This window comes from Anarhichas minor, unplaced genomic scaffold, assembly GCF_050575085.1.
Source record: "Anarhichas minor isolate MPS153535 unplaced genomic scaffold, ASM5057508v1 ptg000071l, whole genome shotgun sequence".
NCBI lineage: Eukaryota > Metazoa > Chordata > Actinopteri > Perciformes > Anarhichadidae > Anarhichas > Anarhichas minor.
In genome coordinates, this window is record NW_027466517.1 from 2,878,585 (window position 1) to 2,902,954 (window position 24,370).

At 41.1% G+C, this 24,370-nt stretch overlaps 1 protein-coding gene across 1 annotated transcript in view; it reads left to right on the forward strand.

The window, feature by feature from the left end:
* artn (artemin) overlaps positions 1–24,164 on the forward strand; it is a 39,001-nt gene extending 14,837 nt beyond the window's left edge. The window contains 5 exon segments of the mRNA XM_076079151.1: positions 2,417–2,580; positions 13,043–13,104; positions 13,437–13,547; positions 14,905–15,079; positions 23,755–24,164. Of these exon segments, the coding sequence (XP_075935266.1) occupies positions 2,417–2,580; positions 13,043–13,104; positions 13,437–13,547; positions 14,905–15,079; positions 23,755–24,164 (922 nt within the window).
* Positions 24,165–24,370: the final 206 nt, after the last annotated feature.

Here is a 24,370-nt window from a genome sequence, read left to right on the forward strand (position 1 = left end):
CTGATTTGCCAAAGTTTTAAATCTGCCTTTCCACCTGTGACAGTTTCAAGTCTCCATTGTTGAATGAATGGAAACCAATGGCTTCACTATGACTATTGTACAGCTGAAAATCTATGGGATTCCAAATAAAAGTGAAGGACCGTAATGTCATATCAGTTGGATACAAAGAGCAGAAATGAATTGCGTTATCCATCACAAACATACAGTGTGGCATGATGTTTCCTGTGATGGGTGACCTATTTCAAGTTAGTTTCAAGCCTCAGCAAGTTGATTGTCCCACTGAGGGGAAACATCCAAAAAAATCTAAATTACCGCAGCAAAGAAGGGTCAGTCAGCAAGGGATTTAGTTAAATACTACTACTAAACATGGCCTAACACTGTCATGGCCAGTTAATGGTTTAATAGGAGAGTAAGATTTCTTTGATCTACATTACATTTGCTTTCTAATACACTTCTTACCCTGCAAGCATGTGTAACATATATTGCATTATTTACACATACCTGCCAACATCTTGGCCAATAAAAGTAATTCTACTTAACTCTTAACACCATAACTCTGATTGTCATCACGATTACGACTGAGTGTGTTTCCATGCTCGTGTCTTAGTGTTGAGGAGTTAAAGACCTGAATAATGTTGTGAAATAACCAGGTCTCTCTATGTTTCATGCCAACATCTCATATTCAGAATATGATCCCAACCAGCATAAGAAACAAAAAGCAGTCCCTTCACATCCTCCTCCACCCTCCACATGGCCAACATTATAAAGACAAAAAAGGTCATGTACAAGTGACGTGCTTGAAAAAGAAGTTTCAACTTGTTGAAAAGACGAAGAGGATGGTGACCCCTGTTGCTCTGGATGTGTTGTGAAGGTAATTTCACCATGGCAGAAGTTCAAAAGGAGGTCTCCGGTATGTTTTGGGTATTTATTTATTTTCCCCCCTCCTTTGTTCCCAAGTTTTTACAAGTATCTTTGGCTCACCCAGCAGTGGCAGCTAGTCCTTCCTGCGGAGCAGACGCACGTCACTGAGCAGGTTAGTCATGAATAAATGTGTGCTCGGAGAGGTGCGTTCCAGGTCACTCCCCGGTGCCCCTCTGAGCTGCTGTCTCCCGCCCCGCTGCCCCTGCCAGGCCTTTCCACCACCATCCCCCTTCACCCAACCCCCCCCCACCCACCCATTACACAGCCTTTCAAGCTGAGAGGACAACCTGGCCAGCGGAGGGTGGCGGGTTCGTGGGCTCCAGCAGCGATCGAGCAGCCCATAGAAGGAGCTGCGGCCTTCAGAGGGGTTTTTTAATCTTGTGTTCTTGGCTTGGGGGGCTGCTGGAGATGCTATTGTGGAAGAGAGAGAGATGGAGGGGTGGAGGGGTGCTCCTGACTGCAGAGCCACGATCAGTAGAGGGGGGTTTAAAAGGCTGGACGGGAGTTTTACTTGAGTGCCAGCCAATCTTGATAAGTCACAAAGGATTGAGGGTTGCACACCAGTGCTCGGAAATGTGTTCCTGAAACCACTACGCTCTTTTAGTGTGCTGTCTGGGCAAACTGTTTGTCAGAGATAGTTTAGTCTGTGTATATATATATATATTATATATATATATATATATATATATATTATATATATATTTGCACACTAACCAGATACAAGTCAGCATAGTCAAAGTCAGATATTTTTGGGGACATAAACTTAAGATTTATTATTTTTTGAGTGGAAGGCACCTTCGACAATCTGCTTAATTTCTCTCCATCAAAATTATGTAAAACACAATTTATTACTTACACATCTCTCTTGTGTGTAAAATATTGAATATTTCACACGTATATTTTTTTTTCTTAAAACTATTTAAATTTGACAATTAAATCAAATAAATAAGCTGACAGTCATATAAAATCAACATATAATGAGATTAGCACTGCAACACAGGAGTGCTGGTTGAACTGCACAGTAGAATAGGAAATCAAATAGTCTAAGAATGCTCACATTCTGTTATGATGCACTGCTATAATGCTGGTGTCTAAAAAGTCATGGGAGTGGCTCATAAGTTCATTCTTTCTCATCACATATCCCTTCACTGCTGTGTTATGTTGTGGCGTTGAGTTGATTTTAATGCCACAGTAAAGCGAACGTGTGATGGAGGAGGAGGCAACATGACACCCCGCGGGTTCCAACACACACACACACACACACACACACACACACACACACACACACACACACACGCACACGCACACGCACACGCACACACGCACACCCACACACATCTGGACGTGAAGCTTCAGTCGGCCCACACCTGTCCCGCAGCAGGACGCGCAGCACCGTACGGCACGGCACGGCAGCTCCTCTCTCTGACAGACAGCGGTAGTCAGCTCCGTCCCGCGGGATTCAGACTCTGCTGTCACTCTCATGACATGAATCCAGCCGTGAGGAGCACCGTGGTCGGGACTGCGCCACCATACCCCGGGATGTAACCGAGGAACCGACGCAGAGCTCCGCGGACGACATCCAAGTGCGCGTGGATTATTACGGCGGCTGGCTTTTCACGCTCACGTCCATGATTGGGAGGACGAGCACAATCGGCAAAGGTAAAACCGTTGATGGCTGTCTGACACTGACCTGAGTTCAGTCTCAAAAGTTTCTGAAGCCCATCGACGCCGATGTAAGACATGACCCTTTGAAAGGCAAATGTGTGACTTATGATATTGGGCTTTATGATTTAAATGGCCTTAACTTTAACAGCTTCCATTGTTATTATAACGGCCATGTATACTACACATAATAATGGAGGAGATTGTAAACATGTTCATTTGCTGCAGCCTGCTTTCCACACGCCTTTACTTCTATCAGGGTGATACATTTCATTTGAAACCTAATCTTTAAAGCACGTGCATGAGGTATCAATGTGTGGGGTGATTTGGTGGAATGGACTGGAGGAAGAAACCAATCAAAGTAAAAATAAAATCACAGTTTAAAAAGATATGTGCAAAAAAACATTTTTTGGAAGGTACAGAAAGGGGAAGGTAAACCATGCAAATTGTATTTTGTTATTTTTTCTCTCTCTCTAACATTCCTGATTGGGTAGAGTTGGTTTATGTGATTGATTGAGTATTGATGCATTGGTGGGACTATCACGGTTGCTTTTTTCTTTTCCTATTCAGAGATGAAATATTGAATTATGTTGCTTACTGGTTGTTTGTATATGTTCACCATTATCTATTATTTAATTTAAATTTTTGTAAATGTAATAAATGAAGTTTATTCGATTCAATGCATATAGAGAGAATAGTCACATACATTTGATAGGAGAATATTTAAACTGATATATTTCCAAGATACTGCTTATAACTGAAAAGTATAAATAAAACAAAACAATAAAAACGCAATACATACAATGAATGGTGAGATATTTTTACAACTGGGAAATCCTCAGTTCACTTCTCCTCATTTGGGTTTGCTAAAAATTTGAAGAAAAATAAAAAGGACAGAGTCTCGTAACTAGATTCAAAACATCATCTCATTTGATTCAATTAAGATTTTTGTTAGTTCAGGGAAGATCATATTATTTTGAAAGGTCATAATCTGTGGTATATTAAAGTCTAGTTTTAGTTCCTCGGCAAGTGGCAGCAACTGAGCAGCTTCGTCCGTTTCTCGTTACATATGTCCTTCCATGTTGCGAGAGAATGTAGATAATAGGTCTGCCTCGTGTTGAGAGAGCGGATTCTGATGAGATGGAAGTGGAGAGTGAGTTTGGGACATTACATACAATGATTTGTTGGACCGAGCTCAGAGGCGACTTGCTTCCTTGTCCAAGTGTCTATTTTAGGTACATGGCTGTGATCTGTCGAGGCAATATTTAACAGCTCTCTGTGTTGTTCGCAGAATCAGTCTCTTAGCCAAGACTATTACACGGGGGAGGAATTTGACTTGAGATGCTTTCACTTGATAAGCTTTTATTTGGACAAAAGGTTACAAAAGGGACAAGTGGACTGGTCCTGCCCGTGTTAAAAGTGCTACATGTTACTTTAATATCAATGCATGATTGACAAGCCTGCTCCAACGTAATTGGTCAATACTATGTGGACTACAATTGCAATTTTTTATTTTTTAAAACCCTGATTCTAAGACTGTGCAATGTGAGAAGGCTTGTATGGAATAAGATCTATTTTATTATGCAGACTTTATATGAGCACCCAACTCTGTTTGTCTCTTCTCTCTTTCATTGTTTTGGTTTTATATACAGCAAATATATGTCACGGTTTAGTCATCAGCATTAGAACTCAAGCCCCTGTTGGCTGCCGCTTTCAGCAGACAAACAGTGATAATTCCACTCTGCATCATCTGTCCAACACCAAACAGCAGTTTAGAGACTACCGAGTGAGCATAGTGGAATAATCTGCAGCAGGGGCGTTTCTAGGATTCAAAGAAAGGGGGGGCTTAGCCCCAAGGGGAGTGGCAATTATTTTTGGGGCCCATTTGGGGCCGTGGATATCCATTGTTTCAGACAGTTCATAGATTGGTTCAATCAGAAAGAGTGTGATTTTGCTCAGTAGTTTTACTTGCATTCAGTATATGATAACACAAGAGACAGAATTTCAGGGTCATAGTGAAATTTGACAACACAGATATGAACTTTTCTCAAATAAAGAGAGAAATAATTTTCCTGCTTGTAAAGGAAAGACAGATAAACTAGCTTTCATATCCGCGTCACTCCCAAATCCTAATTCTTAAAGGGACCGCACACAATGGATGGAGAATGGACCTGACAGTGTCAACTTTTTTTTTTTTTTTTTTTTAAATCCAATAATGCCAAATTATTTGGGGGGGCTGAAGAACATTTTAGGGGGGCTTCAGCCAAAAGGCAACTTTGACTTTACGCATTACATCCGCTGAGGGCGTTTTTTTATTTATTTACGCTAGTGATGTTGTTACAGTTGCTACGTTGTTAAGTTATCATTTGAACTCAAACCATGAATCTTTTCCAACCTTAACTAAGTAGTTTGGTTGCCTAAATCTAACCAATCGTTTCACTACATTAACCATGTGGCATTGTGCGTTTCTGCAAGTGTGTTATATTTCGGTGGGATCCCAGAATGCATTTCAGTCAATACGTTCCCCCACTTTTTCTCTCCACGCAGACTGATCACCTGCATTTAACCAAAGCCTGCTCCAACGTAATTGGTCAATACTACGCGGACTACAAACAGAAACCAGGGCGTTTCTGATGCCAAAATGTCCCGTTTATTGATTCTGCGAATGAATGCAGAATCTGTCTTTAGAGATATGCAGTAACATACAATGCCAACATTTTTTCTTGCGGCTGGGTTAAGAAAAGTTTGCTGTCAGTCCAAAGCAGGCAGAGCTAAAACATGTGGTAGATGGTTTACAGAGTCAAAAGCAGATGGGGAAATCACTTTCGAGATGTTAGGTACAGGTAGGAGTAAGATCAAAAGGATTAATGGAAAATGTGGTATTGATTGGAGAACACCAAAACTAACAAGAGTCTCTCACTGCTGTGAGACCGCTGCTGATCATCTTGAGCAGGGTCTGAATTGTCTACCATAGTAATTATGATTTTCAACTCATTTAAATACTATTGAAACATTTCAGGCCATTGGTCAAAGTATAACATTTAGAACTGGGCCATTGGGTGTTTTCATGGGAGAGACACTACGTGGAAGTGACAACAATTTAGGTTCACCTGGTGAAGTTCTCCAGAACAGCGTCTTTGGATCATGTAGTATAAGAGAACATCTGGGCAGTGATGGCGAGGTGGTATCAGCAAGAGGTATGGGCTGCAAGCAGCTACTGGAAGAATAGCAGTGGCCTGCTTCATTGGAAAAATGTGATAATGATCTGCAAAGATTGGCAGGCATAGAAACGCTTCCACCCATCAGAGCTGCTGTTGACCCGTTAACACAGCAACTTACACCTATCAGACAGTGATAATTTATGCATCTGGCTGCTTTTAAAGTGAGACCTAGAGCCGACAGAAGTGAATCCTTTGGCCTTTATCATTTAAAGGAAGCAATGATAGTAAAATACTTAGAGGCTTTTTTTTCTGAGAGAATAAATTATGTCCGCTAGTCATTGTGGGTTTTAGTGGTTTACCAAGTTTGTTCAGTATTCAGTATACACTACGTCCACTTCTTACAAGCTATGGTTGTAAGATAGTTAACGACAAATGTAAATTTGCATCATAACAAAATGCATAGCTATGGTGGCTTCAGGTCACATTATCTCCTTAAAAATGTGTTCGAGGCTCTTGACTTGCAACTACTATAGCCAACAATAGCAACAAGAATTTAGGAGACAAGCCTGCCGTCACCTCTCTGGTCTCATTGTGGTTCGGTCGTTCATGTGTCCGATCTCCAGTAGTCTGAAAGATTGCGATCGTCCTCTGTACTCAAGACGTGGTTTTTGCTTCCTTGCAGGAAGGTAATATTCATATTCATATTTCGTAACCCAGAGAGACGTCAATGAAATATCTAATATGTGACTATGCTGTCATTCGGTGGGAAGAGTGTGTGCCATTTTCTGTTTCCTTCCGTTTCCCTTGCTGTAAAATGTTATTTTGAATAATTCTAAATTAGAATTTTAATAGAGATTTAATAGAGATTAAACAAACCTAAAACAAATGTAGGAAACTTCAGAGTTGGATGGGAAGATTACCTTGAGTAGAGTAATTTCAGCTTTAGTAGAATGTGAAAGCAGGTAGTGATGTCTGTGATTCTGTGCTATTCGTGTTTTGCTAAATAATGTGGAAGGCTTAATATGGAAGTAAAGGATATTCTTGGAAATATGAAGTAAATTTGGTTTTTGAAACTTAAGGGGAATGGCACTAGTATATTTAAATGTGCTTTTTACTCACATTTACAACCATCCTGCCTGTGTCCGCCTGGTGCTGAACAACATCTGCTTGGCCCCGGTCACGCTCACATGCTGGAAAGTCTGAACAGCTCCCACTTCATTTATAAAAGCTCAATTTGTATAAAAATATCTTCAAAATGAATCAAGAGATTCAGACAGGGTATGCTGTCTCCGCGGTCTCTGTAGACGCATAAACATGGATGCTATGCATTTTGTTTCAAAGCACGTTTGATTGGACGGCAGTATTAACGCCCAGTTTTCGGTAAATTTAACTGACTTCAGGGGCCTTTGTGGATGGCGATTACACTTTGGCCACAATAGACTTCCTGACTTGCTTTAGTTGTCATTATTAAATACTTGAAAGGCCGTTAGGAGATGGGAGTTTCACACTTCAATTCACGTCAGTTACATGTGATTCCAAAAGTAAAATGTTTTTACGTCAGAATGATGTCAGTCTCAGAGGTTGAACCGGTTGTTTTTCAATCAGAAGATTCGGCATCTCGATTCCCGGGTCCTCCAGTCCATGTAATTCTTGTATGGATTTAAAGTATGTGTTGTAGTATCAGTGGTGGGCCGTCTAAGCCTTCTCTGCTGGCCTAAACAGAATCACAAAGTAATAGCTATTTTATAATTTAATAATTTTTCACAAATACACTACATGTATTATAATTATTTTTCCCATTAGCTTATTTTCTCATTGCACAGCTCCTGTCTTCCTCTGTTGCTCTGCTTCCAGCCTGCAGCGCTGCTTCCAGCACAGCTTGTTTTAAGGAGAGCTCTTATCCAATCAGATTCAGCCCCCATGTCGCTATGTAAGGAGAGAGGCCCGATGCCTGCTAGAGAGCCTTTGCAGTTTAAGTAAATGGGGACGTTATTGTTGATTGTCATAGTCTTCAACCAATCAGATCTTGAGTTTGACATGTTGGCCGTATTCTTTGACGTGCCACTGCAACCCTGTCTCCTAAAAATTACGTTCCCCCAAAACTAAAATGCATTCTCAATTACGTTTGACTAAAAACGTATTTTCTCCCTGATTACGTTTGTGTTTGACTGCAACCCTGTCTCCTAAAAATTACGTTCCCCCAAAACTAAAATGCATTCTCAATTACGTTTGACTAAAAACGTATTTTCTCCCTGATTACGTTTGTGTTTGACGTATTACAAATACGTTTCTCATCAACATTTTAACACTTTAACCTTTTTTTCCCTCTCCACCACCGCCTCTCCTTCTCCCTATTACGCGGTCAGAATACTACCACTGCTACCCAGGTAGCCTGCTAAGTACGTCTGCATTAACGTGCGCCGTAATTGGTCAGTGGGCGAGCGCGTGACTAATGTGAAATTTAAGGAAGCTGGCAGAAGTTAGTTGGAGTAGTAAGAGTTCAAATTAAAAGATATGGAAGAAATTATAACATTTTTAGGGTTTTGCTTGGTGTAGTTTATTTATTTTTATGAACGGTGTTCCTGGCGCACATTTTATGGCTGGGAATGTGTTTAATTTTAACTGAGCGTCTTGGTGTTTGGAGCTACGCTATGATAACCTGAGGACGCCATAGCACGGTAGGACACTACGGTGCTTTTGAAAACTTTTGGAGAAACCCGAGTGGATCTACAGATCAACGAACACGTTCGCAGGGAAACGGAGCTCCACAACCGCGGTCCGCGGGCGCCCCGGCGGAGGTGGGATCCCGGCCCCGCTGCGAACCGGCCACCGCAGACCGCCGAAATACAACTGGGGAGGCTCGACTGTCACTGGCGTCCATGAATCGAGAAGGACTTCTTACTGGAACTGAAACGATGTACTGGGATTAAACTCTTTGTCAACAAAGAAAGGAGGATGGAGTTTGTCTTTAAGTGAACAGCATTCGGTAAGTGACAAACTGTGTTTGTTTTTTTACATCTGCAGTAACGTTACTACTGTTCATTTGTCTATCGTGTCGATTTTATGAATAATATTTGAATGGCTCGTGCTCTTGTGTCAGCTGCAGGTTTGCTGGATTGATATGTTATGCTTTGTTGTCATATGAATATATGTGACTGGTTCTTATGACTTTGTGGTTGTCATTGTGTTAATTACGTTGATTTGACTATGCATTGTCCGTGCATGACGCAGCGTCCCGTCATGCACGGATTCATGTATCTGCAGCTGTTCAACTGTAATAGGACAGCACAGAAGGCCCAGGTATAAAACGCACGGCCCGCCACTGTGTAGTATAAATGTAGCCTTTGTGCCAAGAACACAGTAGGCGGAACGACAGAGAGAGAAAAAAAAAAAAGAAATGTTCAGACCAAGAGCTACAGGTTCTGACCGAGAAGCTGCAGAGGCATTCCTTTTGTGAAGTCGCCCTTGAAGTTTCAAGTGTTTCCTCAATTGCCACATTCAGATCAGCATTTCACATTGATCAACACTTTGATCCATGATGAGGTATTAATAAAACACATTCTTTTTAATTTACTGTGGATATTCATAGTCCACGGAAATTATGGAAAAAATCAGTTCTCTCAACCCGGCACGATCATCTCTTGAGAAATACCTAAATTTGATGTGCAGATTGCATTGAAATATAATGATGAGGCTCTGCAGATGATCTATAAATATTCCTCTCATTACACTGACCTTTCTTAAAATGTCATCATAATGCAACAATCGTGCTTCCAAGTTCCAAGCTTTATATTTGTTTTATCTAGCACTTTATTATTCAGTACTGCCTCATCTTTTTACTTTTCATTAGATATGTTCGAAAGAGTGTTTCTGTGGATTTAATGAATATGTGAAATTATTTTGCTGTAAAGTCAATAACAGAAATTACCTCAGGTTGTTGCAGGAGAGTTACAGACTGAATTTTCCCTCAGGATGACAGTTGTGTGGTTTGGTTCATGATCCCTCATCAGAGTGCAGGAACAGGACTAGCATGGCCTCAAGCATCAAACTCCAGCATTTTTGTCTGAATGCTTCACATTTTCTTTCTCACTGAGATGTATACAGTGGACACATTTGTAAGGGAAAAATGAAGTGTGTGTAATAGATGAGGTCTGGCGTGACTTCTTCATTCATTTGTTTTTAGTTTAGTTCCAGAGTTGACTGGTCCGACTGTGTGTGTGTCTGTGTGTGTGTGTGTGTGTATGTTTGTGTGGCTGCTGCTGTCAGAGTGGTGTTACTAAGAGATGCAATCATGTACAAACAGTCCTGTGTGATGCCAGGATGGATTGAGGTCTCTAATTACATGTTCTGTAAAAGAGAAGTTTAATCCTATATGTAAGTTATGTTTTCGACCTGTACATAGATACATTTTTTTCGGAGAACATGATCAAGTAGCAGTCCCTGGTGGAAAATATCAATGATTTAGGATATTAATATAAATTAGATATTTGGCAGCCATGTCATTAAATTAAACTATTGTTTCTCACATGGACAAGTTATTTATAACTCTAACATGCTACATATGTGCGTGCGTTCTGGTTTGTATGTTTTCTCCCCCTTCAAATTACAATCCAACAGCCTATCATCATACTGAACGATATAAAGTTGACACTGTCAGGTCCATTCTCCATCCATTGTGTGCGGTCCCTTTAAGAATTAGGATTTGGGAGTGACGTGGATATGAAAGCTAGTTTATCCGTCTTTCCTTTACAAGCAGGAAAATTATTTCTCTCTTTATTTGAGAAAAGTTCATATTTGTGTTGTCAAATTTCACTATGACCCTGAAATTCGGTCTCTTGTGTTATCATATACTGAATGCAAGCAAAACTACAGAGCAAAATCACACTCTTTCTGATTGAACCAATCTATGAACTGTCTGAAACAATGGATATCCACGGCCCCAAATGGGCCCCAAAAACAATTGCCGCGCACTAGACGCGCAAACATGCCACTCCCCATGGGGCTAAGCCCCCCTTTCTTTGAATCCTAGAAACGCCCCTGAACGACAATGAACAGAAAGTACCCTAGAGGGCATGTTTTTTACACTGGATCCTAAAGGGCACTTCATCCTGTTTTCTCAACTGAGAGGGCATTTTTTATCAAAACAGACAACTGCAAGGTCTTTGTCTTCGTCTCGATGTCCTCATGCTGGGCTCCTCTTCTGTTTATAGGAGATAAACTGAAACAAAAAACGTATCACTTCCTGTGTGGCAGAGTATTCAGACCTTCTGACCGCCAAGTGTACCAAACATAGCAAACACTTTGATTAACTTAACTGCTAGGGTTGCCAACTTTCTCACTTCCAAATATATACCAAAGGTGGCATGCCAGGGCGTTGTGGTGTGGTCTGTGGATTTAAAGTGTATGTTCATACTCATTTAGAAAGACTAAATGTCATCCTGAGGGAAAATTCAGTCTTTAACTTTCCTGCGACAATATTTATGTAAGCTTATGTGAATAACCATCAAAATAAATGATGACCTTTTTTAATGGATATGTCTTGCTGCTGTAGACTGATTCAAGCAGTCCTTCGTCTTTTTCCAAAGTCCTTACATGACAAGATGTAGATCTTTAAAACCAGTGACTCATCTACCGAAGGCTAGCTTGCAGGTGTTATGAGCTCTCTGAGCTGGGCAATTAGCTTTCTGATTGTGATTGTTGCCACTTCTCAGTAACTGGTAAACAGAGTGCTGTTTTCCAAAGGTGACGCTGGCATTATCTGCTGAATATGCTGTAGTGTGCCTAGTTTCCAGTTCATGCTTTAGCAGATAGTTCAACAGAGCTCGATATATCTTCATCAAAGTCAGCACTCCATCAGACAGATTTATCTCCCGCACACTGGAAACATTTTTCTATTAACCCTCATTTGAGTCAGGGACAGAGCATCCAAAATATCCTGCACAGTCTTTGGTCCTAAAACTTTCTGCAATCATCTCAGCTTTCGTTCTTCCCAAGTGCATCTTCTCTACAAAACAAGGTAGTTGGTGCTGTTGTAGTACTTGCTGCAATTTTGTCATTTTCCGCAGCAGATGTCACGAAGACTGCCTCGATAGTGCATGCACCTTTTAGCTGCCGTTGCGTTCTTGTGCATTTCTGTGGAGGTGTGCTGAGTAAGATCATTGTCATGCATTAAGCGCATTTGTTCTTCTTTCTTCAAGTCACCGCCGACGGGTTTAACCCACGTTTTTGCTTCCCATCGTTTATTGTGGCTGCACGTATTTGGACATGCCAAAATGACCAACAACACTAGGCATTACCAAAACATTTTCTTTTTTTGGCAGGAATTGGCGCATTTACGATATACACATCTGCTGAGCATAAGGGGCCTGTGATTGGATGACGGGTGATCTGCTACTGTAAATTCAGATCTAGGATCTGTAAGATTGCTGTCTGCTGATCAAAAGTAGATGAGGTCTGAGCGATCCGCTCTCAGTGCGTCCTCACTGCATCTTGGTCACATTCACACCTGTACTTAGAGCTGTCCACTTGTGATTGGATCACCCAAGACGCATGTTAATACCAGATCTGAAGAGGGCCGAAAGCGCCGACTTTGGACCTTATTTGAATAACTCTAGTTCGCACATTCAAGCCCCGTAACCCCCCAGTTTCTCCAGCGGAACTGATAAGCGACCAATGGCAGAGCGTGGTAGTATTCGGCAACTTTAATGCAGAACTGAAGACACAACTTGTCGCGATAAAAAATGGTTAATCTTCAGATTCATCAACAGGCCTATGTATTCTAAGTCAAAACACTCACGAGACCTAGACAAGTTTGAGAAAATAATCTCTGACTCGAGACTAGCCTTGGCTCTGTATGTGAATTTACTGATCTGAATGTGAAATTTTAGACAATGATTGTGGGAGTTTTTCATAGATAAGGTGCGAAGAGAACATTAAGTTTTCATGATAGCATTGCCTTCCTGGCCTTAATCACATGGGTTATGACAAAACATTCACTTTAAATTAAGATTTATGTCTTTATAAACACCATTCACACACAATGCTGTGGAAGTGAAGTGTGTCATCCCGTCTGGGTGAAAACTGAATTGCCCATGGCATGAGCATGAATCATCAGTGGAACTCTTTCAATTAATGAAGATTTAACAAAAAAACAATGTACCTTGTTTTTACAGTGAAGAAAAGCCGGTATTCCTCCTTGTGGAATCTTTCAATGAGGCATGTAAAAAGAACAGTTATTAAGCTACTGAATGAAAGACTGCTTTCCTTTATTGTCTTTATAATATTTTTTTCTATTTCAGATGGAAAAACCTGGTGGAGGCATGAGGCGTCGACTCCCCAGCATCACCTGAAGAACTGGAAGGTGAGCACTGCTCCCAATATGTTCAGGGTGTGTTTCGCTGTCAGCTGGCCAGAGATGTAGTGGTCAGTAAAGAGACTGATGCCGACAAACATCCTGAATGAGAGAATGTATGAGAATTAGAAAGAAAAGGAGGCCGGCAGACTGTTGACATATACGTTTCACCGTCGGGCCAGTTTCCACTACGATGCCCATTTGATCTGGGCATGGAGTTCCTGCCAGACGCTGCAGAGACTCATTTCATAAGTGATGTTAAAATATTAACCTTACCTGCAAAATGGGAAGGTGTCACATATCAATTAAGTAAGTAAAGAGGTGCAGGTGTTGGGCTGCAGATATCCCACAGGGCCGTGGAGACGGGGCCCCTGTAGGCTAAAAGACACAGACACAATTTCCATGTCAAAGAGCTGATGGAACAGGACGGATCAGCTTTCAGTCCCCACAATGTATGGAACACTACATATTACTTGATTAAATGCAAATAGTAAAGCAAAATCCTAGCAGTGAATCAATTGCCATTGAATTTGGTTTAGACATTAGGGGATGAATACAAAAGACTTTTGTGAATTTTCCTCTAGCTAGTTAAAGAGTCCTGCTGTCTAGTGAAATATCTCCTGATCTACTAAATGCACTGGCACAAAATTTCATCCAGCAGAGTTTTTGACTGTTAGTACTGTGCAGCAAAGTTTTTTTACTTGTTTTGTTAGCGTCTCATGCACTCAAGGCTCATTTCATAATGAATGCCGTCTTTTCACTTTTCCTGCGCTTGAGTCTGTATGTCTACGGTGGATTGTCAAAATCCTCATTATGCTTTTTGCAGTGGTGGAAAGCAACTGAGTACATTTGCTCATGTAGTGTACACAAAGGTGCTCGATAAAAAATTCAGAGCATATCTACTACCTCCACGTGGCTCTCAACCTGTTCTTTTTTTGTTTCTACCCAACTACACTTGAGAGGGAAATATTGTACTTTTTACTCTACTTCATTTATTAAAGCTTAAATTCATATGCAGATTCAGATTATTTACTAGAAATATATTATTAAGAAATGATACTGAATAAACTAGCCAGCAGTTTATAACAGATGTCTTAACCATTATCACTTTATTTTATCAAATGTTTATCTTGTCCTTATTCCGTATGCTCTGTAACTATGACTTCTTAAAATGCAAGAAAAATAAAATAAATAAATAAAAGACCACGAAAGCCACAGAAACAATCCTAATCTGATAACTCAGCTGTAGATAACCGTGTACAGTGCTTGTACGGGCTAGTTTACTTGGCTGAATGGACTGAACTGGAACTGTTTGATGGAGTGCTATTTGAATAGTGAAGCGTATGTACTTAAGTGCATTAGAATGTTAACACCGCTTAGCTTGAGAAAAAAATGAACTACAGTGACAAGGAATCTTTCGACTGAACTGAACAAAGAGATTTGACTCGGCAAAGTGATTTGTGAAGTCCACCTCTACGATATAAAGTGGTTCAAATTATCACAACCTTTACCTGCTTTAAAGTGCATCAATGAGTTCAATCCAATAATAAAATATATATTTTTCTGAAATTGGCCGTCCTCCATAGTGAGTACTTTTACTTTTGTTTATTTGGATAATATTACTTTTGTACCTTTGAATGAAAGACTTTTACTCTGTGCTATTGCTATCTTTTGTTCCACCACAAAGGAAAGTCAAAGAGGGCTCGGTAAACACTTAAAATGCACCATGCGGTGGCGATCCCACTTTTGGTGTCTGTGACGATGCCTGCTGACCAAAAGTAACTATGTGCTCCTCAATAACATCATCAGGTGATGCTGTGGGTGGTGGCGTCATTGCTGACACTAGTAGAAGACGTGTTTTCTGAGGAGGACAATAAAGAGGCTCAGGCAGACCTCCGGCGTGTCCTCAGGCAGCCCTCCTTGTCTCCTGCGGAGGATCTGGAACAGGACAACAGGGTCCACACACCCTGGCCTAAAGCCCTCGGCAAGTATTTCATTTTTTTTAAATTTCATCAGCAAGGTCTCAGCACTATAAATCTATTTGTTCTTGCTGTTTTACTTAAATGAATGATTAAACTTGAATCTACTGTCATCAACAACACATTATTCTGGAATTTCAGTCAGGACTGATCAGTTGACCTGTCACACGGCAAAAGACAGGTGATGGAAGTGAAATGTCCCATCATTGTATATTATTAAAAATGGAATGAACCAAACTCTAGCTGGGCTTTTATTGTGAAATGAACCATCCTTGCCCTGCGGTCACTCACCTAGATTTTAGATTTCCTGTTCAAATATTTGAGGTTGTATGCCTAGTTGGAGTCAGTACACTGAATATAGAAATATCTCAAATAAAAGTATAAACAACAATGTTTAATTTAATTTAGGCTAATATTGAGGTTATTATTAGCATAGTTATCTTAAAAATTACCTCTCATATTGAAGACAAAATGCTGCACAAGGTAAACCCTAAAACTGAGGACTGGTGACTTGTTTTTTTGGCCAAGGTGAGTCTCTTGGGAATTCATTAAGAGTCACTGCAGTGTCATCACACGACATCTTCATCCACCAATCAGTAAGCTCCGCTTTGGCACACTACAGAAAATTCAACATTTCATAAATTAATCAGACAGTCAAGGACCGACCGCTTTGTCCATTAACTTGTTCTCCAAAATAAATGTCGACATAGTTTGGCCGTACTTTTGCATGTTGCACGAAATCCATCTTGACAGGCTTCAAGTAATGCGTTTGTGCATGGTAAACCAGAGCACTTACCAATCGGCGTCCTGAGACTGTTCTAAACAACAATGGCTCTACAATATTTCTACTATTAATATAGAATTTAAGTCATATAAACCACCCCGAACAATAATAAGAAAAAAAAAGTAATATTGAGTATGTTGGGATTATAGAAGACATGCCCAGTGGGAACACATCAAATTTTGTCTTGTACCTCTGCATAGGGGCCATGTCACATTGGTTGCCTGCAGGCATACACTCTTATTTATAACCTTTGGCAGGGCACTTTTCATTTCCATCGTTCATTTGAACATTACCCGTTTTTATGTGCGGTTAAGATCGTGAAAACAAAGCTTCATAAATCTGAGACGGGGGCCATAAAATAACAGCGTGTCACTCCTCATGACCGGCCTCTGGAAACTTGCCTGGTAGTTTTCATCACTGAGTATGGCCTTGTAACCAGGTGAAAATAATCAATCCCGTGTGCAGGTTTCTGTCATGCATCATGGTCCTGTTCTTCACAGCTAGCAGAAAAATAGGATGAATGACTGAATGTCTGTTTATTCTACCAATCAGTTTAGTAAGTATCTAAACCACAACTCAGTCTCTTTTATGATAATACCTATCTAATAATACATATAATAAATTTATAAAACTGAAGGAAAAACAAGGTTCACAGTAAGGCCCCCCGACACTCTACCGTTGACTGAATTATTATTCAAGGGGCGACTGTGGTTTAGTGGTAGAGCAGGGTCTTCCTTCAATCAGAGGATCGGCGGTTCGATCCCCGGCTCCGCTAGTCCATGTCGATGCCTTGGGCAAGACACTTAACCCCAAATTTCTCCCATAGCTTGCCACTGCAATCAGTATATGAATGGGGGTGAATGGTTGAATGATGCCATGTAGAGTGAAAGCGCTTTGAGTTGTTGGAAGACTAGAAAACCGTTATACAAATACAGACCATTTACAATTATTGAATCTGTTTAAAGGGACAATTCGCACCAAAATCAAAGTTTCCTCTTACCCGCAGTGCTATTTATCAATTAAGATAGTTTTGGTGTGACTTGCCTAGTGCCGTAGAGATGTCTCCCTTTTTTTCCCACTATAATGGGACTCAAAAAACCACTCAACAGTAATGTCTCTTTCCAGAAATCATGACCCGGTTACTCAGGATAGTCCACAGACCTTGTTGGGTGCAGTTTTCACGTAGGAACTATTTTTTCTCTCTGGCAAATTACGCCTGCCAACCGCAGAAGGAAGCATCTACCCATTGTTAGTGACAGCAATTGTTATTAAGTTATTGAGGAGGATAGCTTTTCTTTTACTCCAGCATCTAATGGGACATGTCTTCTCCCCCAAAGCCTCTATGAACTGAAAGCATAGAGGCACAAAAAGGGTTACTGTAGTGTTATTGTTGTGTTTGAAGCAGTTACTGCATGTGACAATAACCGCTGACACTGACTTTATTCTTGTAGTGTTAAAAATATAACCCTGACACACCAGAGCATCACACTAAGATTGTCTGGTGACTTGTGCTCTCTCTAAAAAAACAAAACAATAATGTTTAGCACAGTACGTGGACGTGATCGCCCTGAACATTGCTCAATTTGAATGTAACATTGGAATAGCTGTATAATTACATGAAATAATGCAAACCCATGTGGCGTGTTTTGACATGGCTGAATATGTATCTGGGGGAGGGGGGTTGAATGAGAAGGGCTGTGCTCTTCGCCTGGGGAACATGCATTTTTCCTTTTTTTTTTCTCGTGATTACAAGTTGTTTTTTTCGTAAACATCGAGGCATGAGCTGACAAGCACCTATGCTGCTGTAAATGAGCCTTCTACAGTAACTCTCCCCTAAGGACAATACTGCATGGAAGCATTGAATGGAAAAGTGCAGGGGCAAAGCCATCCCCGGTTCAGGAAGTATAGAAGTCTGTCAAACACCTGGACCAGGTCTGCCCAGCTGAGCAGCTGACGTTGTTTGAAACGTTCCTGGCAACAGAGAAAGCAACTTCGGTTGGAGCTATGCCAGCAGCTCCACTCCCCTACTGGTAATGACCCCGCAGAGTGACAGTACATTTTGCACCACTCGGCCGACAACCGGAGGAATTTCCCTCCCAGTTTCAGCAGTCCGTGTCTACTTTTAGTTTGATCATGCACGCTCTCCTCTGCTCATAAAACTCCATTCTAATCCGATGCATAAACTAAAGTGTGAGAAGTTGTTCACCTTTCCGTCTCTAAAGGCCAGAGCAGACACTCACTAAGTGCCGTATCTTAACACCAGGAACTCCTGAATGGTGCTAAAAGCTCCTAGCAAAGATCTCCCCTGAAGAGCTAGACACAAAGCTGCATAAAGCAACTTGTGCAGAGCTAATGAGAACTCCTGAGCTAAGAGAAAGGCTGGGGGTTACCTTGTTACTACAGATGACATTGTTTTTGTGAATTAGTTTACACACTGTCTTGGTGTGATTGGTTGACTTGGGACAGGTCTGTGCCAGTGAATGTGAAATACAATATTATCAATATATATAGGGAAAATAAACAACTAAAAGGAATTTAATTAATATATATTAAATTATAACCTAAAAAATAGATTAGACAAAAACAATGTACAAAAAACAATATATCTGAAGAGAGTATTTTAGCTTTGAGGCATAGTTTTCAAAGACATCTGAGGTATTTCAAGTTCATCAACGCTGTAGTCACAGTATTACAGTAGTCAGAGTAGTCATAGTAATCACAGCAGTAGTAGAAGTAGAAGTAGAAGTCATAGACCGAGTTTGTGCAGGTCTTCACGCAGAAGTCCTCTGGACCTCTAACGTTTTCAGACTAAAGCACTTAACTGCTTTGAGAATGATGACCTTTCCAAAACCTCATTTTGAATTTCTCCTAACTCAGCCAGTTAGGAACTGCTTTTGTTAAATACATTCACTGATTCCAAACACTCCAGTCAGTGTATGTGATGAATAACTACTCAGCTTCTTCCTCTCTGTCTTACTCTGATGCTGCTTTCCTTCATGTGGTCGGATGAGGGAGATTAACCCAGCAGAGTACAGTTGACATGCCAAATATGTTTACATACAGCAGGAATTTGTGAGCTGAGTAGAGGTTGAATCCGAGCTCTTTAACATATGGCTAAGTGAATAAAAGTGATACAAGATGTCTTTGTGAACCTATGATATCCTGTGCTTGAATGCATGTTCCCACAAATAAATCAGTTAGCAGATTATTTCTGCACAATAATAGGTTATTTTCAATTACAGCTGCATGTTATATAGTGTTGTTCCAACTTTAATTTGGTGAGACTAGAGGTTTTGCTGGGATTTAGATTATTATCATAATATTGTGATATACTAGCACAGTTAAATGAAAGGTTGTGTAGCTTATAATATATTTTCACCAAAGTTCATTCATTTTTTTAACAGAGTGACTTTGTCATTATCATCCAGCCCTATATAAGGAAATGCAGCAACAAACTCTTCAATGTCTCTCATATTTTCTCTCAATTTTCTGTTAAGGGAAAAAATAAGATTAGGTAATTATCAGTATAGGTAAGGCTTCCTATACACTATATATGGGGAGGTGTTGTACCGTGTGCAAATATTCTGGCACATGCACAGTAATCAGAGAGATACCTTGAATCCTACTTGAAGGACAGAGAATACTTTGTGTCTGTAGCTAATTACACATCAGACCTGACTAAAATGACATGTGGTGTTCCCCAAGGTTCAATACTGGGGCCTCTTCTGTTCAACATCTACATGCTTCCACTAGCTCAGATTATGGAAAACAACAAAGTTTGTTATCATAATTATGCAGACGACACACAAATCTACATAACTATGTCACCAGGGGACTATAATCCCATAAAAGGGCTGGGTAACTGCATTGAACAAATCAACAACTGGATGTGCCAGAATTTTCTTCAATTAAACAAAGATGAAACAGAAGTAATTGTTTTTGGTACCAAGGACGAACGATTGAAAATCACTGCTCAGCTTCAATCACTGATGTTAAAACCCACAAACCAAGCAAGAAATCTAGGTGTAGTTATGGATTCAGACCTCAACCTGAACAGCCTCATCAAGACAATTACAAAATCAGCCTACTATCGCCTGAAGAATATATCAAGGATTAGAGGACTTATGTCTCAACAGGATTTGGAAAAACTTGTCCATGCATTTATCTTCAGTAGACTGGACTACTGTAACGGTGTGTTTACAGGTCTCTGTAAAAAGTCTGTCAGAAAGCTGCAGCTGATTCAGAACGCTGCAGCTCGAGTCCTCACTAAGACCAGGAGGGTGGATCACATCACTCCAGTTCTGAGGTCTTTGCACTGGCTTCCTGTCAAACAAAGAATTGACTTTAAAATCCTGCTGTTGGTTTAGAAAGCACTGCATGGTTTAGGGCCAAAATACATCTCTGATCTGCTGCTACCTTATGAACCATCCCGACCCCTTAGGTTGTCTGGGACCGGTCTACTTTCTGTTCCCAGAGTCAGAACTAAACATGGAGAAGCAGCGTTCAGTTTTTCTGCTCCACATATCTGGAACAAAGTCCCAGAAAGCTACAGGTCTGCTGAGACCCTCAGCTCCTTTAAATCAAGATTAAAGACTTTTCTGTTTGCTGCTGCCTTTAATTGAACCAGATTCAATTAATATATTAATCAATTTCCTGCATTTCTGTATTTTACTACTGTATTTTATTTCTTACACTGCTTTTTAATGTTTTAATGACTGTTTTTATTGTTTCAATGAATGTTCTTAATTGTTTTTAAATCTCCTTTTCTTTTGCCTTATGTTTTGATGCTTTTAATGGTTTTATGTGAAGCACTTTGAATTACCTTGTTGTTGAAATGTGCTATACAAATAAACTTGCCTTGCCTTGCCTTGCCCCCAAAAACACTGACCGCATGGTTGCACTGTGGAGGTGTAACCAAAGAAGCAACCAATAGTTATCACAATTTTTTGGATACTCAAATTAAAACTCCATAACTGATCACCTATCAGTTAAAGCTACTGAACACCTACACTTAAAGCTAGGGTTGGTAATCTTCTTCAAAAAAAGATTTTGTTACATTTGTTGAAATTGTCTTTATCCTGACAGCAACAAATAAATGAAATCCGGTTTCTGTGGCTGGTGCAGGATCGTAGTAAGCCCGTCCAATCATTTCATTCGGCTACCGACTTGTCGAATTGATCACACTCTGCCAGTACACTCATTGCGTGTCACCAAAGTTTTCCAAAAGCTGCTAGCTTAGCAGCAGTGGGTATTAACAAAAAACACAATTGTTGTTGAGGTTCATAATGATAATTTTGGGGGAGTGGCTTTGGAGGGAGGACTGAAGGGCTTTTAGTGTCCGACTTGGCGACTTTCCCGCTAGATTTAGTGACTTTTGGAGGTAGCTTTTTTTTGGTGGGGGGGGGGGTGCATTTTTGCTCTCTTTGATAGAAAGAGAGACAGACAGAGGAGGCAGGGAGAAAGAGGGCATGACATGCAGCAAAGGGTCCTGGGCCGGAGTCAAACCGGCCGCAGTAAAGTCATAATGATATGCGCTTTACCCGGTGAGCTACTAGGACGCCCACCTGCTAGTAGTGATGTGACCTTTCATGTCGAGGCTTCGAAGCTTGTGTCGAGTAATCCAGGAAGATTTTTATGAGGCGCGTATCGAGGCTTGTGTTGATGACGTATGTGGTGACGTTCGAAGCCTCGCGAGCCGGCCGTACCACGTGACTGATTCAGGAAATGGTTCACGGGTCTGGCATGCGATTCGAAATATAAGGGGCAGCGAAACGCAATGGATCCCCTGTCACATTTTGTGTACTTTGGACTTTATTGCGCGTTTGTTTGCAAACTATTCTCTGTACCCCAGCTTTATCTGTGCCCTGTGAAAGGGTGTTTTCTAAAGCAGGCGAAATAATGTAAAACAAAACGTGTTACATGTTGTCCCTAGTAAGATAAGGAGAGTCACAAACCAAGGAATACAAGCACATTCGTCCGTGGCTCAATGGGTAGAGAGGGTTGTCCGGTAACTGCAATGAAGGCAGTTCAAGGCTTGACTGCTACATGTCTTATGCCGAAGTGTACCTGAGCAAGACACTGGGTACTTCTCAAGTCTCTTAATTGCATCCCCGTTTCCCTCACTTGCGTCCTTTCCTTGCGTCTTAGTCCCTCCCACCAGGGATGCATGGAGGAAACCATGCAAGGAGAGAGGAACTAGGAAATATGTGTTATGTTACATGAGACGTCCTTTCCTCAGTTGCGTCACGTGAAGCGACGTCTGTTTCTGATGACGGAGGATCAGCTGATCACAGCTGGATCAGCTGTCAGTCGGCTTTAACAGCTGGAGAGACTTTTGATAAGTTTGTGTCTGTTCACATGATCACTGTACTTAATAATAGTAACTAATAATCCTAATAACTAATAAAGACACACAGTAATCACCACTGTAGAGGTGTTTCTCTCTGTAGTCTGTTAACAAACTGTGTCCTGTGTTCGGTTTATAAGCACAGGATCGATGTCTACCGGCGGAATGCGATCGTCTTATTTATGAATTATTTGCGTCTGTACGTTTTGAAATTGTGACTGTGGCGTCATTATTAAATAACCCAGAATATGATTATTGTTTCTCTTAAATGATAAAAAGTGTTTCGTCTCTCCAGCTCCCTAATTGTTTCCATAATAAAAGTTATTGAGGGAAACATCAGATCATGAAAACACAAATCTTTCTAATAAATGAAGAAAGTTGTTTGTGGTCGTTTTGTTGTTCAGACTACAATGAACATATATTTAAACCAGATGGCGAATCAGAAACCTAATCAAATATAAAGCTTGAGTTTATTCTGTGATCTGTCTTCACTCTGGTATGAAACTCCAGTCAGTCAGTCCGATCGGCTGCAGCGTCCAATCACATAACTGATGAACAATGAGGGGGCGTGTCGGCCTTTAAAACACTTCCTGGAAGTCTGTTCTCGGGGTTCCTCGCTCATGGCTCCTCCGAGGTCCCTTCTCCATCCTCGATCCTCGCTCCTCAGAGCTACATTAGAGCTTTGGGACGGCCGTCAATATGGCGGCGCAGAAACAACTTCCGGTTCAAGCGAGGATCGAGGAGCAAGGAAACGACAATTAAGAGACTTGAGAAGTACCCACAGAACCCCCCTAACTGCTCCTCGGGCTCTTCTCAGCAGCCCACTGCTCCCAATAAACTAAGGATGGGTTAAATGCAGAAGTCAAATTTCGTATATGACAATAAAATCCTAACTTTTTTTCAAACTTCTCACATCGCAACCCTCTCCCCAATTTGTTTCCACTTTCCCTTTTGACCCCGCCATTGTATCATAAAGACAGACACCATATTAATAAGTTCATAAGTTATGCATCACGCATCACAAACATCATTCATTCATTTATTCAATTCAATGCTTCACACACCAAAGCCATGGTGTCATTATAATCACTCTGCCTGTTTTACATTTATTGTCCACTTGATGGCACAGTAGAGCAAATGAAGCACCATGAAGCTTCGACCCATGAGTGAACCAATTGGATGGAAAGCTTCAATGCTTCATGAAGCTTCATCTCGCCATCACTACCTGCTAGCTACTTTTATTGGAAAATAATTGACAACACTGCGCTGAGTTTTTCGGTTGGTTAATTATAGAAATGTAGAGTACTCTTGCTCGTTCGTCAAGATTACCAGCCCTGGCTTTAATATTGATCCCTCAATCTGTTTCAACAGGAATTGTATCAGAATAAAGAAATGATACTGCTCTTAAATTCACATAAAAACTTCATTTTTGGAGCCAAAATTGTATCAATGTTTGCCACAATTTCTTTCTTTTTTTTGCTACCATAGGAGTTTTGGGAACCAAATAATTGACTACCCAGGTGTCCGTCTGTGTTTTCTTTTGCTTGTAGAGGAGTGGTCACTGATGCAGGAAGAGGAAATCCAGCAGAGCAGATGGCGGCGCTCCCATCGCGACCCAAACTTGCCCAGAACGTCACGGAGGAATCGCAAGAAGACCAAGAGCAGTCGCGACTGCCACCAGGAGAGGAAGCAGATGCGGGTGCGGGATCTCGGTCTCGGCTACGACTCGGACGAAATAGTCCTCTTTAAGTACTGCGTTGGGATATGCCACGACTCCCGCAAGAACTACGACCTGGCCCTGAAGGCTCTTATGGACAACGGGAGCATCTCCGGCAAGAAGGTCAGCGGTCACCCCTGCTGTCGGCCCACCCGTTACGAGACTGTGTCCTTCATGGACACCCAGACTACCTGGCAGACAATTAAGTGGCTCTCGGCGGCCAACTGCAGCTGTGTGGGCTGAGTGCAAAGAAGAGTGTCCGTCTGCACACAGAAAATTTCTTGTGTGAAAAGAGCAGGATGCCGCAAGGCCTGGGTGACTAAACCCTAGTTCATGTGGTCTGAGGCGAGAGGATTGGACCAGGATCCTCAGCACAGTGGCCATGGCTTTCACTCCACTAACAGCTTGGATGTTGGAGTTGCGATACCTTCAGACAGAACCACGCTGGC